This window comes from Neomonachus schauinslandi, chromosome 6, assembly GCF_002201575.2.
Source record: "Neomonachus schauinslandi chromosome 6, ASM220157v2, whole genome shotgun sequence".
Lineage (NCBI taxonomy): Eukaryota > Metazoa > Chordata > Mammalia > Carnivora > Phocidae > Neomonachus > Neomonachus schauinslandi.
Genome location: NC_058408.1, coordinates 79717454 through 79730943, shown reverse-complemented (window position 1 = coordinate 79730943; position 13490 = coordinate 79717454). Strand labels below are relative to the sequence as shown.

General features: G+C 37.1%; 1 protein-coding gene across 1 annotated transcript in view; it reads left to right on the top strand.

Moving 5' to 3' along the window:
- Nucleotides 1-13490, top strand: part of RYR2 (ryanodine receptor 2) — a 547432-nt gene that overhangs the window by 380538 nt on the left and 153404 nt on the right. The window contains exons 57-62 of the mRNA XM_021696142.1: nt 477-554; nt 2206-2281; nt 5921-6044; nt 6575-6690; nt 10280-10344; nt 12723-12844. Of these exons, the coding sequence (XP_021551817.1) occupies nt 477-554; nt 2206-2281; nt 5921-6044; nt 6575-6690; nt 10280-10344; nt 12723-12844 (581 nt within the window). The remainder of the gene's footprint in view (nt 1-476; nt 555-2205; nt 2282-5920; nt 6045-6574; nt 6691-10279; nt 10345-12722; nt 12845-13490) is intronic.

The window sequence follows — 13490 nt, the reverse complement described above, 5'->3', positions numbered from 1 at the left end:
TGACTACTTTTAAAATTAGAGTTGGTTGTATTTTGTCTTAACATTTGGCCCATTGAGACATTTGTAGATATTGCCCTCTTTGATTAATTACTGTTTGCATGAGGAAGAGTAAATTTTATTGCAGCCAATTCAAATCTGTAAGAAACTGAAGAATACGGGGATCCTTTGACGAAGGTAATGTTTTAGAATCTTGGATTCATTGCACAGTTTCTTGAATTCTGATCATTAGCTTTTGGGATTGGCAGTTCCTGTGATGTTGGGATGTATCATTCAGTCATCAATGGAAATGATCAGACACCCAAACAGGATTTAATTTGCTAGATATGTTTGTGAACTAAGTTTGTACAGATACTTGCCAGTTTCATCTGACGAAACTTTACACGTGGAAGTTTATTTGTCCCATATTTCTGACGTTTGTCTTAAGTCTCCACTGGGTTTTTTAATTAGACTCCATTTTTTTCACCTAAATCGTTTAGGTTTCTGTAGATGCTGCACATGGTTATAGCCCCCGAGCCATTGACATGAGCAATGTCACACTGTCCAGAGACCTGCACGTAAGTATTATTGACTTTTAAAAGTACCCTGCAGGGGCGCCTGGGTGGCTCAGGTGGTGAAGCGTCTGCCTTCAGCTCAGGTCATGATCCCGGGGTCCTGGGATCGAGCCCCACATCGGGCTCCCTGCTCAGCGGGGAGTCAGCTTCTCTCTCTCCCTCTCCATCTGCTGTTCTGCCCGCTTGTGCACTCTCTATCAAATAAATAAATAAAATATTTTTTTAAAAAGTATCCTGCAAAGTTCATTTTTTAAAAAGCATGCTGTAACACTTTCCTTCCTGTATTTTTCCTCATGAATTATTTGAATGTGGTGATCATATAAAGGGTCTATCGAATTTATAGATTATGGACCTTAACTTCTTAATTGCTTTTAAAGTTGATACAACTTTTTCTAGGATGTTTCCTCTAGATAATTTATTTTCCTTAAAGATAATGTCTATTAAAAAAATCCTACTATAATGAAGTAGTTGTGTGTGAGAAGAGAGTAAATAAGGAATTAGTAATGCTCTGCTTAAGGGTAACCTCAGTTACTCATTAAAGAATGTGTATTTTAAGTCATTTATCCAGTTACTCATTAAAGAATGTGTATTTTAAGTCATTTTAAACTGGTGGCGTTCTGCCTGTTCCATCCATAGTTGTATCTGTTCTCCTTTGTCCCTAAGGAACATACTTTGAAATGGCTGATTTGAGTAAAAGAAAATGTGTTGTCTTGGGTCAGAAGTTGACAGGTTGATATAATGATCAAACAACAATATTGGTATTGTTAGTATTATTCCAAGAGAAATAAATACGTAAAGACAAACCCTATGTCGTAGGTCATGTTAATTATCTTACATTGTTTGGCTTGCCCAATGCTCCCATATGGATGGATATCTTAAAATGAGATAGTTAACTTGACAATCAAGAGGGAAAAAGAGAATCTGAGAGACGATCTTATCAAAAAGCAAAAGGCCATGGAAGGGCACCTGGGTGGCTCAGTCTGTTAAGTGTCTGACTTTTGAATTTAGCTCGGGTCTCATGGTTGTGAGATCGAGCCCTGTGTTGGTCTCCCCACTCAAGTGGGAGTCTGCTTGAGATTCTTTCCCTCTGCCCCTCCCCCTGCACACACACATTCTCTCTCTCTCTCGCTCAAATAAAAAAAAAAAAAAAAAAAAAGTCCACAGAAAGGTTAATGTGGTTTGTCTGTGGTGTTTGGTCTCTCCCCAGGTTTGGGACAGACATGGAATCTAGAATGTCCCTCTAGGTTCTTTGCATTCATTGTTTAATAAAGTTTAGATTGTCTTTTAAAGCTTTGGAGATTACAATAAGAACTTGTAAAGAAATAGATTTTTTTGTTAAAGTTCACGGCTAATTTGAAGTTTCATTATTGAATTAATAAAACCTGTGTCCTTGAACATTACAAATAACAAGAATCATTCGCATCAAATCACTTCTGCTATTTACTACTGTGTGGTTTCACAGGCTGGTAGAATTATCTGGGATTTAGATTCCAACTAAGAGTTATGTTCAATTATCTTTCAGAGGTATTTTAGCACTGACACGCTATGATTTATTAATTTAAAGTATGTTATGATATTACATATTGGCAAGCAAACTCCTCTATTTCTACTCCTTAAATTATAACTTATTTGCTAAATATTTTGTTCATTTAAGGCTATGGCAGAAATGATGGCTGAAAACTACCATAATATATGGGCAAAGAAAAAGAAACTGGAACTGGAATCCAAAGGTAATATTTTCTAAAAATCCTGATTAAAAAACAATCAGAGTGCTACTCTGTGAATCTCTGAAATGGATAAAACAGTCTTTTTAGAATGAGAACTTATTATACATTTGTTTTCTTAGAACAGTTCAAATATGCCCGTAACAGTTTCAGGTGGAAATTCCATAATTACCTGACTGCAAGTGTACATTTCTTCATGTCTCAGAATTCTGATGGCTCTCTCTTGCACATTTTAGCTTGTAGATACTGGTTTTTTGTCCTAACATTCAAGGTATTCTGTGAATTACTTAGACCTTGCTCACACTCTTCTATCACTAACTTAAATATTTTTCTCACATCATCCCTTCCTACTTCCGGTCAGTCCAGTCATGTTCTTGTCTCTTACATGCTTTTGCTTTTCTTTTCTGCTGTTTTTCTTAAATACTAAAATGACTAAATATTTGCATAAATCATTTCTTCAGTTTAGTGCCTCCTACACTGATGATCTCTTTCATTGTTATTTATTCGGTATTGGTCTATAAACTTGTTTGTGTGTGTGTGCATGCACGTGCACACCTCTGATTACTTCCTATATGGACTTCTTCCCCCCCCACCCCCCCCCAGAATATAACTGTCTTAAGGTCAGGACCATAACTTCTGTTACTTTTGTAATATTTACTGTGTAGTTCTAGGCACCAAGAAGCTCTATTTCTTATTTGTTGGCATAGGTAAAAATATATGGGAGATAGTTTTGAAGGTCTGGGGTATTTCAGGGTGAAAAGTATAGCTGTGATATTGCAGGGTGGTACCACGTACCAAACACTAGGAAACAGAGTAGCACAAATTAGAATCAGTCATGGAAATGAACAGAGAGGATTTCTTACACCACAATTGCCTATTGCAAAATTTGACTCAGGGCTAGGCCTGTTTTTCTAGAATCATTCCATGAACATTTGATAAATGGATGGATGGATGGATGGATGGATGGCTAGCTGAGTCATAGTGGCATAGAGTTTTGCTTAGTGGAATTCTTGAAGGAGCATTGTCCACGTGACTAGTAAACAAAATCCCTATTTTTCACATGAGCCGATGACATGAAAAAAATCTGTTCTCTTTTTTTCCAAGGGTTTCAGTCACTATGGCTTGGTCAGTTTCTGAGCCAGCCATTAGGTGTCCCACAGCCAGTGTTTTCTTGAAGGCATGCTGCCTGTAAGTGAGATGCCCAGACCTCTGTGGACAGCTTGCATTGGTCCAGATTCAGACTGCGTGGTTGGGAGACAAGCGTGGGTGTGTCAGGCCAAACGGTGAGGTGGTGATATTAGTCCTCAAAACTTTTAATCATTCTTCTTACTCCACATAACTTTCCCCTTTTGGAGGAGAAAGTGAGTGGTTGAGGACCAAAACAGCAGACCAGGAGGAAAGGTGTTGGAATATACAGCACTGGATCTTGACTTTTGGTTGTTGAGACTAACAAAAGTCAGAGAGATGAGTCTTAGAAAGAAGATAAATAGACTAGAGGTTGTGGACAGCTTTAGGAAAAAAACGACTTGTGTCTTTTCTCAAATTTGTTCTCTCCCCCTGGGGACTTTGACACCAACCTGTGTCCTCAGGTGCCAGTCATGGTCCCTATGTCTTGGTGCCTGTGGTGTGTGTGTGTGTGTGTGTGTGTGTGTGTGTGTGTGTGTGTGTGAAAGGGAGGAAGGGAGGGATGGAGGAAGGAACAGCAGGAGAGAAGTACAGGAAGTCAGGAACAATGAGACAGCTAGAAACAGAAAGTCATTTACAAAGTCACTTACATTTACAATCATTTACAATTCACAATCACACACCTAGACATCTAAAAGAATCCGTTCAGGAGCTGCACACTTTAGTTTCCACCCCATCCTGGGCTTTTTATTTTCTCTCCCACCCTCTCTTTCTCTCCCTCCTTGATTATCTGGTATTGGCATCTGACTCCCAAATCACTGTGGTTGCCAAATTAATATAATTAATATTGTATCTTATATATTATATATATAATTATATTATATATTATATTAATTATATAATATAATATAATATTATATATTATAATATAATATATTATATTATATAATATTATATATTATAATATACTATATTATATACTATACTATACTATACTATACTATACTATAATATAATATACTATAATATAATTTTCTAGGAATAAAGGACTAAATGCAGTAGTGGAGTTCAAAATAGGAGATGATTGCAGGATTAAATTAGATGTTTGATTTACAACTTTTTTTTTCATAAAACGTCCTGTTACATCTTTGATTATGGTAGAAGTCAAATCTGTTCTCAGTGTGCTTAACAATATATTCTATATCCTTCTTGCTGTTCACAGAATGCTGGTTTCTATTGTCTTCTAACAATTGCGTTATACTCGATACTATTAATACCAGACTATAAAATAACTGATGGATCCTTCATGTGTTTAGTGTTCATTGGCTTGGTAGCGGCAGGCTGTCCTTTGCATTTATGACAGTATAGTGTCACCTAATGGTGAGAAAGCTCAGTGCGCGATTGCATTTCTGTAGATGGAACTCTCAGTCCAAGCAAACTCCAGGAAAATGTGGCATTATCTCCTTTGCCTTTTTGATTGCTTATTTCACGCGTCGGGCAAATTCATTATTTGTGATTGTTTTAGTGGCTCCCGGCGACATCATACTGGACACTGATCTAATAGGCTCTACGTTGTCCCCACAATTCAAATCAAATATTTATTTTTAAGTATTTTTTCTGGAATTCCCATTAGCAGCTTGGTTTCCAGGAATTTCAGCATCCTGTTGAAAATATATTCCCGTACGTGTTTTATAAACTTTACATCTGGGGCACACCGCTCATCAGATCTTTACATCTGGAATTACCAGTGCATGTTCTGAAACTTTTATAAATTTTACAGAAATTTTTACAAAATCTGTAATTTTATAAAGACATTTTTCAGTATTCGTTTTTTAAAAAGTTCAATATTTTCTAAATCTAAAAGGATGCTCTTTTGTATTTTTCGCTAAAATAGGTAAACTGGAAACCTAGATGCTTGCCAAAATTTTTAATCAGTCAAGTATGTATGCTACTCTTATTAGATATTTAAGAGAGATTTGCTTTTAACTTAGCAGCCTAAGTATAGGTTTTGTGACTCTAAAGTACTGTTTGATCTGGGAAGCATACTAAAAATTCCATATTTAAGACATTTTTTTCCTCTCTCTCTCGGGGGTGGAAAATGAAGCCTATCCCTTGAAACGTGCCTTATAACTTCACTGGCTCAAGCTGTGCATGTTTTGGGGTGTATTTACACACTCCACATCCAGAATTCGTTTGGATGGAGAGGGAATGCGGCTTCTCCTCCCTTCTCATGTGCTTGCAGATGTCATCAGAACTTGATATCACAAATACCTGCGTGTCCATATTTTAATTGCCTCTTAGAAGGCATATGCACAGTCTTTCTTTGAATGGGTTTCCTAAATTAATTAGAACATTAAAGGCACTGGAGAGTCAAGAGCCTTATATGACTTGTATATACTCCGTGTATAATAGAAAGATACTAGAAGTTCTGTAATGTGGTCCTGTTACACATGCCACTCTATCACATTTCGGATTATTTTCTAATTGCAGTGCTGTATTCTTGTCTCGGCATGCTCTCAGGAGGTGGAAACCATCCCCTGCTGGTACCCTATGATACGCTGACAGCCAAAGAGAAAGCCAAGGATAGGGAAAAAGCACAGGACATCCTCAAATTCTTGCAGATCAATGGCTATGCTGTATCCAGGTAAAAGCACACCTACCATTACACGTTCTTGTTATGAAGACTGATTAAATTAATCAATTAATTAACTGATTAATTAACTGATTAAATTAATCAATTAAGACTGATTAAATCCCTGACAGATTTAATGCTGAAAATGATTCAGTGATCCATTTAAACCTTAGACCTACTATTTAGTACCTTCAAAATACACACATCAGAAACATTAATGCCCTTGGCTGTTTGTCACCTGATTGGTTCCTTTCACTCCTTAGGTTAAATCTCATCCATCTTTTAGGCACAAATTTCTGGTGAAAATGACCCTCTGTTTCTCTGAAGGTGACTTTTTTTGCATAATAATACAGTTACTTTCTAGAGTTTTATATCAGATACAAAATATTCCTTATAAATTAAATCTCACTTTTGCCTTTAGCTCCAAGGATATTAGATCATCTTCCATTTTTATATATACCATATATACTTTTTAAGCAAAATTGTACCTTCCAAAAGTCTTTGTAGGAACTGATTTCCAAATTTCATTTTTGCTGCCCTAGGGGATTCAAGGACCTGGAATTGGACACACCGTCCATTGAGAAACGATTTGCCTATAGCTTCCTTCAGCAACTCATTCGCTATGTGGATGAAGCCCATCAGTATATCCTGGAGTTTGGTAGGTACCATCGTCCTATTACTAACAGTCCAGTGTTTGTAATTCTTCATGTTGACAACATCAGGGTCTAGAACAGCACAGACTGCCAGGCTGTTTTTGGTCTGTTCCCTGGCAGTATAAACACCGTCTACCCATCCTATTACTAAATAGAATCTAACAGTCAGTAGGCAAACACATTCTTAGGGATGGGTAAATTTAGAAACCTTAAAAAAAAAATCAAACATACCATTCTTTTCTCCTTATAATGTTTATTGTCATTGATTTTTTTATTTTTGAAAGACACATATGGACATCAGAATTTAAGATACAGTTAAATCTTTCCTTATGAAATTAATGGCCCTGCTCTTGATAAAAACTGAACTGTGGATCCCCAAACTTTCTAGGCAATGTGAAGGCCTTGAGTTTAGCCTTTGTAGGGATACACATTTATGCTAGAGTATCTGCGATGAGGACACTTTGTTATCCTGTTAAAGTAAAACGGAAGACCTCCTCCCCATGCGACCCCATGCTACGGAAGTATGAAGAGAATTCCTTGTTTTATTTTTTTATCTTTTTAAAGATTTTATTTATTTATTTGAGAGAGAGAGAGGGAACATGAGCAGGAAGAGGGGCAGAGGGAGAGGGAGAAGCAGACTCCCAGCTGAGCAGGGAGCCCGATGTGGGACTCAATCCCAGGACTCTGGGATCATGACCTGAGTCAAAGGCAGATGCTTAACTGACTGAGCCACCCAGGCGCCTCAAGAATTCCTTGTTTTAAATCTTAGATTCAGAACAGATTTTCAAGACAGCCTCTTCTTTTTTTTTTTTTTTTTTTAAAGATTTTATTTATTTATTTGAGAGAGAGAGAACACATGAGAGGGGATAGGGTCAGAGGACGAAGCAGAATCCCTGCCGAGCGGGGAGCCCGATGTGGGACTCGATCCCGGGACTCCAGGATCATGACCTGAGCCGAAGGCAGTCGCTTAACCAACTGAGCCACCCAGGCGCCCAAGACAGCCTCTTCTAATATCTTATTTCATGATTGTCCTCAGCACTATTGACTTAAAATGTGAGTTCTTAAGTACTGAGCTTCATGTCAGATCGCTTTCCAGCCCCTGGTTGGTATTAAGATAGAAGGATTAAGGATTAAGATGGCCCCTTTGGAAAAACAAGTGTGTTCTGGTAATTATCTTTTTATTTTCTTTTTCATGCTTTTTTTTTCTGTTTTAATTTTTGTTTTTTAATCCTCGTTCTCAGGGCCCATAGTCCTAGATCCCTTAGCAATAAATATATCCTCCGCAAACCCATCCTGACCAAGGGCTCTTTTTGCTACTGTTTTCTTAGGATTTAGGACTTAGTTTTTGGTATGTCAGATTAAAGTTCATAGAAATTCGAGCTTTGGTATTTTCTTGTTCCTGGTCTCCTGTATCCTAAATGTGATGAAAGATTTTCCAGTTCAGTATTGTTCTCTTAAAGAGCCTCCTTCTCTCTCAACCTGCCCTTTATCTGTAGCCAAGTGCTGTACTTTGGCTTTCTTCTTAACTATCTTTTTCACAAAAGCCAACTGTGCAAACTAATTTATAATATGTAATCTTTCTGTAGCTCATACAATGATTTTTTTAAAAAAATATGATTTATGAGTTACCCTGAAAAGTAGCAGATTAGTCTCAATTAATGAAATTTGATTAAAAAAAATGAGGCCATGGTGAATTTTTGAAGCCTTTGTGCATATAGCTAAATACTGAAATTTCTCAAGCATATTTAAAAGTATCTGATATGAGTAGCAACTCAAATTTGGTCTTCTTTATGTCAAGAGAGAAGGAAAGCAAAATCAGAGTATTGAGAAAAACACTTTTTTTTTTTAACCCTGCATGGATAACAGAAACAGAAATTTGACGGACGAATGTGTTTGGGTTTTATCCACATTGTATTCAAGTTTCTGAATAAACCAGTGTTTGTGCAGAGGGAGTGGTGAGAACCTGGCTGCGAATTCACCTGCTTAGCGTATTTCTTTCTTTCCACAGGGTAGAGGGTCTTCTAAACCCAATGCTGGGGAGAAAGTGAGGCTAGGTCAGTGTAGAGCCCAAGAAATTAAGTTTTTTTTCACATGTTCCTTTTTCAGATGGCTGTGACCAAGAACTCTGTTAGAGGAGCAGAGTTGGGATTGTTTACATTTATTTTGATTTTAATTTTTCATTGTCCCTGCAAGGGAAACTTCTATCATGCCTTCTTTTATCTTTAAATTTACTGCCTTTGCAACACATCTGAGGCTAATGGCCATAGTAAGAATACGCATATGCCTTTTTCTGATTTTTGTATTAACATCTAGATCATATTCTCTCCATCAGGATTTTGCACATAAGCATTTTCGTTAAAATGTATAATGGTGTAAAAAGGAAAGATATTTCCTATTTAATTCCTTGAAATGTTAGCATATTTAGCTATGTACAAAACTCTGTCTTGACATAGTTTATATGAGAAAGTCCCTTAAATGGATTCAGCTATTTTACGTAATATTCTTGAGAGAGATTGGATATAAAAGCAATACAAAAAATGAAATCTGTGAGTATAAAAAAGGCATAATTTTCTTTTACTTATTCATGGGAAGAGCATTGTTTGGTATTTGATATTACAAAATATTACCTAAATTTCCTAAAAATTATCCCAAACTCATGTCTCAGATTTAATGAAATATATCTCAAATTGCTTTTATTTCTATTTACAAAAGAACTTTTTCAAGCACAAGTCAGTTTGATTCTTAACAAAATAGGGAAGCTCTGCTTATAAATTTTACCAAAACTTTATATCCAGTTCTGAATTTTTTTGCTCTCTAGTGTGTTCTGCATATCATCTTGGTTATTATAGTTGCTGTTACCTCTTCTATATGCGGGAAGCCGCTTCTGTATGCATGAAGGAGGTGCAGAAGGCCACTTCCAAGCTAAATGCATGAGGTCAATCAGTTCTTAACCTCAAAATCATTTTCTAAACCCTGGGGAAAACTTGGGTGTCTTTGCTTTGCTTATGGAAATTATCTTGTGACATAAGTGAACTTCCTTATTCCTGAGCAGCATGTTAATTTTCCAATCTAATATTATGGTGGTGATCCTCCTTCCCATCCAAGCTGGCTTCCTGCAGCTTTTTAGTTGGTATAGTAATATTGTAACTCTCAGTCATAGCAAAAAGTAACTATCTTTATTAGAGGCCAGGGTTAAAATGTCACCAATTTTGTTTCCTTAGTTTATATTGGCTGTGCTCACTCCAGTGAGCTTCTTTCTTACTGAAAGAAGATGTGGGATTTTTACTTTATTCTATTCCATTTGTCCCCTACATGTCAAGAAGATCATAAAGTTACACCATGTGTGTGTGCTCTTAACCCCATGTATGGGCTATCCTCAATAAATTTTTGATTTTGATTTGGGTATTTTTTTAAATCCTTTTTAAAAATTATTATCCTGCTGAATGAAGTTAGCCTTGATATTTTGGATGCCTTTCTGTGTTCAGTTTACTGGGATAACACATAGAGCAGTGTGTTCTAATTGTTGCATTTTGGGTGAATATCTTGTAATGTTTGAAGTCAGATATGTTCCTAAACAACTCTTTCTATCTACAGATGGTGGCAGCAGAAGCAAAGGAGAACATTTCCCTTACGAACAGGAAATCAAGTTCTTCGCTAAAGTACAGTATACAGTCCCATTTTGTTTTTGCTTCAGTATGTTTGTTTACCAAATGTACTCTATAGGTCTTTGCCTCTTTCCAGGGTGTACTGGTCTACAAATGTGAATTCTGCAAGTAAATATTCTCTGGCACAGAAATAACTGCTTGAATCATGTGGGATAAATATGTTGCCGGGATACTTGGTCATACTTTAACTCACTGTTCTTCCTGCCATAATCCTCAAATCACTTCCATCTATATGGAGCCTAATTCAAAGCTCCCCTTTTTGGGGCTTTTATCAAATGACATAGAAGAAAAATATCTACTTCTTAATATGCGACGGTGGTTATGATTTAAAAAATTATGAGCATTTCTTTTATAAAGAGGAAAAGCATTTTTCATTTAAAATTATAAAATTTAAAAGTTTTACATTATAAGAAGCTTTACTGTATAATCTTTATTGTGGGACCTCTGTCCTCCTCATTTTACAGATGAGGAAGCTGAGGATCAGAGAAGATAAACTGTTTATGTATCAACTCTATCCATTTCTATTATTCATTCCATTTAATAAGAATTTATCAGTAATCTGCTTTTTGCCTGGCACATTCATGGCTTTCTTTCAGCTAATAAGGGGAGGAGACAGAGTGTTGCAGATTCTCCACGTTGGGTTCATTCACTTACACAGCATATACTATGTGCCTAGTCTCTGTCAGCTGTTAGATTACATCCCGGGGATTACTCTCATGGACACAGAATGCCCTTGGGAAGTTTTCCTGTTTATGGTATGCTGCAGTTAACTGGAAGACTTAATGTTTTCTGTCAATTTACTTTCAAAGTACTTGCATTTGGTGGTTACTGTAGATCATTTGCAAAATGGCATGTTATTTCAATTGATTAATATTTGGCTTCTGTTATATGTTTTCAGCACTGTGCCCTTTCTGTAAGGGAGATTTCTCTTGTCTTTTCTTATCACTCAATATAGTGCTCAAAATCTGTATCAACCATCTCAAGTTTGTCTTGAGCTACATATTGCTGGTTATTCTATTCTACTGGATTGTAATCCCCCTAATAGCCAATTATTACAAATGCTGTATTCATGGCCTCTAATCATACATTTAAAATACATTCTTGTTTCGCCCTGACTATGTACTCAGCACCCCTAGTGATTTTGTTTGCAGATGCTTCATGTGGTTTAATTTCTTCTATGATTCATTCATTCACATATTTATTGAGTAGCTATTATGTGCCAGTCACTAAGTTCAAGCAATGTCACAACGTTCTAGGAAGATTACAAAACATGTATATTTTGCTATTATATAAATATGCTACACCACGTTGTAGGAAAAAAATGTAGTTAGACTTGAGTCTAAATACCGGTAATGCCAGTTATTATTACTTTTTTCATTTATTTTTTAACCAATATTGATCTACTAGGTCCCACAAAGTCCTACGTGCTGGTGATCCAGTAGTAAACAAAACAGAGCAAAGAGTGGTCATAGAGGCTAGGAGAGGGCAATAATGGGAACAACCCAGAAATGTCTATTGTATATACCTTATAGACTCTTATGGAGAGAGACTAATTCAAAATCAAAGTTTTTTGTTTTGTTTTTGTTTTTTGCAAATGATGCTATAAAAACAGAGAATATGGAGGTTTTATCTAGTTGAGGAGGTCAGTGAAGGATTATCTGAGGGAGTGTCACTGGGCTGAGGTCTGCAGGAGTGGAGTGAATGGATTATGGGGTGTGGGAAGAGCATTTCAGGCATAGGGAATGGCATATGCAAAGCCTTGTGGTGTGAGCATACAGGGTGAAGAGGGGGAATTTGCCAAAGACCAGCAGCATTAGAATCCAGGAATGGCGAGTGGGCCTGGAGAGAGGCCAGGTAAGAACACCGTGGAGGTAGGTAAGTGGGCAACGTGACTTTGAGTAAGTCACTTTCTGCACCTCAGTTGAATACCTATAAAACAGGGGTGATGACACTTGCCATACAGAGAAGTTGCTAGGGAAAATGAAATGACAGTATGTCAGTTGCAATCCTCACACTTAGTAGAGACTCCATAAATGGTAGTTTTTGATTATTTTTGAACCGATCGGGCACTGAACTTCGTTAGATGAAAATACTAAGAATATTTCATTCTGAAAAGATATTGAAAGTAATTCCAAACTGTTGAAAATTTGGTGTGTTCCCCATAATCATGGTCTGTCTCACGTATGCACACGTGCATATGCACGCACACACGGGGACCGGAGATAGGGTGAGATTTAAGAGAGGTGTGCTCTAAAATCCTGCCGACTAGCATGGCTACGGATATTGGGGGACCTGCTGGGTGTGGATAGAACTCTGGCTGCTCCAGGGCCTCAGCCCACTGTGTAGATCTGTTCTCTTTTCCTTTCTTTCAGGTTGTTCTCCCTTTAATTGATCAGTATTTCAAAAACCATCGTTTATACTTCTTATCTGCAGCAAGCAGACCTCTCTGTTCTGGAGGACATGCATCAAACAAGGAGAAGGAAATGGTGACTAGGTAAACAGCCACATAAAATAAAGACTGTTGTGGAGTGAAGTGTATTTGCATTGGAGAAAGAGCTGCTGGGGACCTTGAAATGGGAGCATGCAGAGTGGCCCTTCCCCTCCCCCCAGCTCCCCGACCCCTGGCCCTTTGGAATCAAACACTGTGAGGAGGATGCGCTCTGCAAGTTAATACATGTGTTCTAAATGTTGAGTTTTCTTCTATTTTGCTGCTAAATAAAATGCTGAATAGAAGGAATAAGGCAACCAGTACAGAATCCACAAGTAGAGGCATCACTGGATTAGTATTTGTGATAAATGGTGCTTTTCACATTACTTCCTTTAAAATTTATCCGGATCTATTATTTTTGCCAAAATTTGAAAAATACAGGCATTTTTCTGGAGTGTAAAATCCCATTTACAGAAATTATCTTTTCCGATGTTTGTTTGAAAATAATGACCAATCGTGGAAGAAAATGACCTAAAAATATGTACTTTCTGAAGATTTCCCCTCACACTACTCAGGCTGGCATCTTAGCCACGCTTTCTCATTCCTGTTTGAACCTAAGTATTCCTCGTAGATTGATTTGTGATTCTGCTGGGTATTTCAAGTCTGATTTTTCAGAATTCTGCCAAAATTTAGTACTCGTGAGATTTGATTA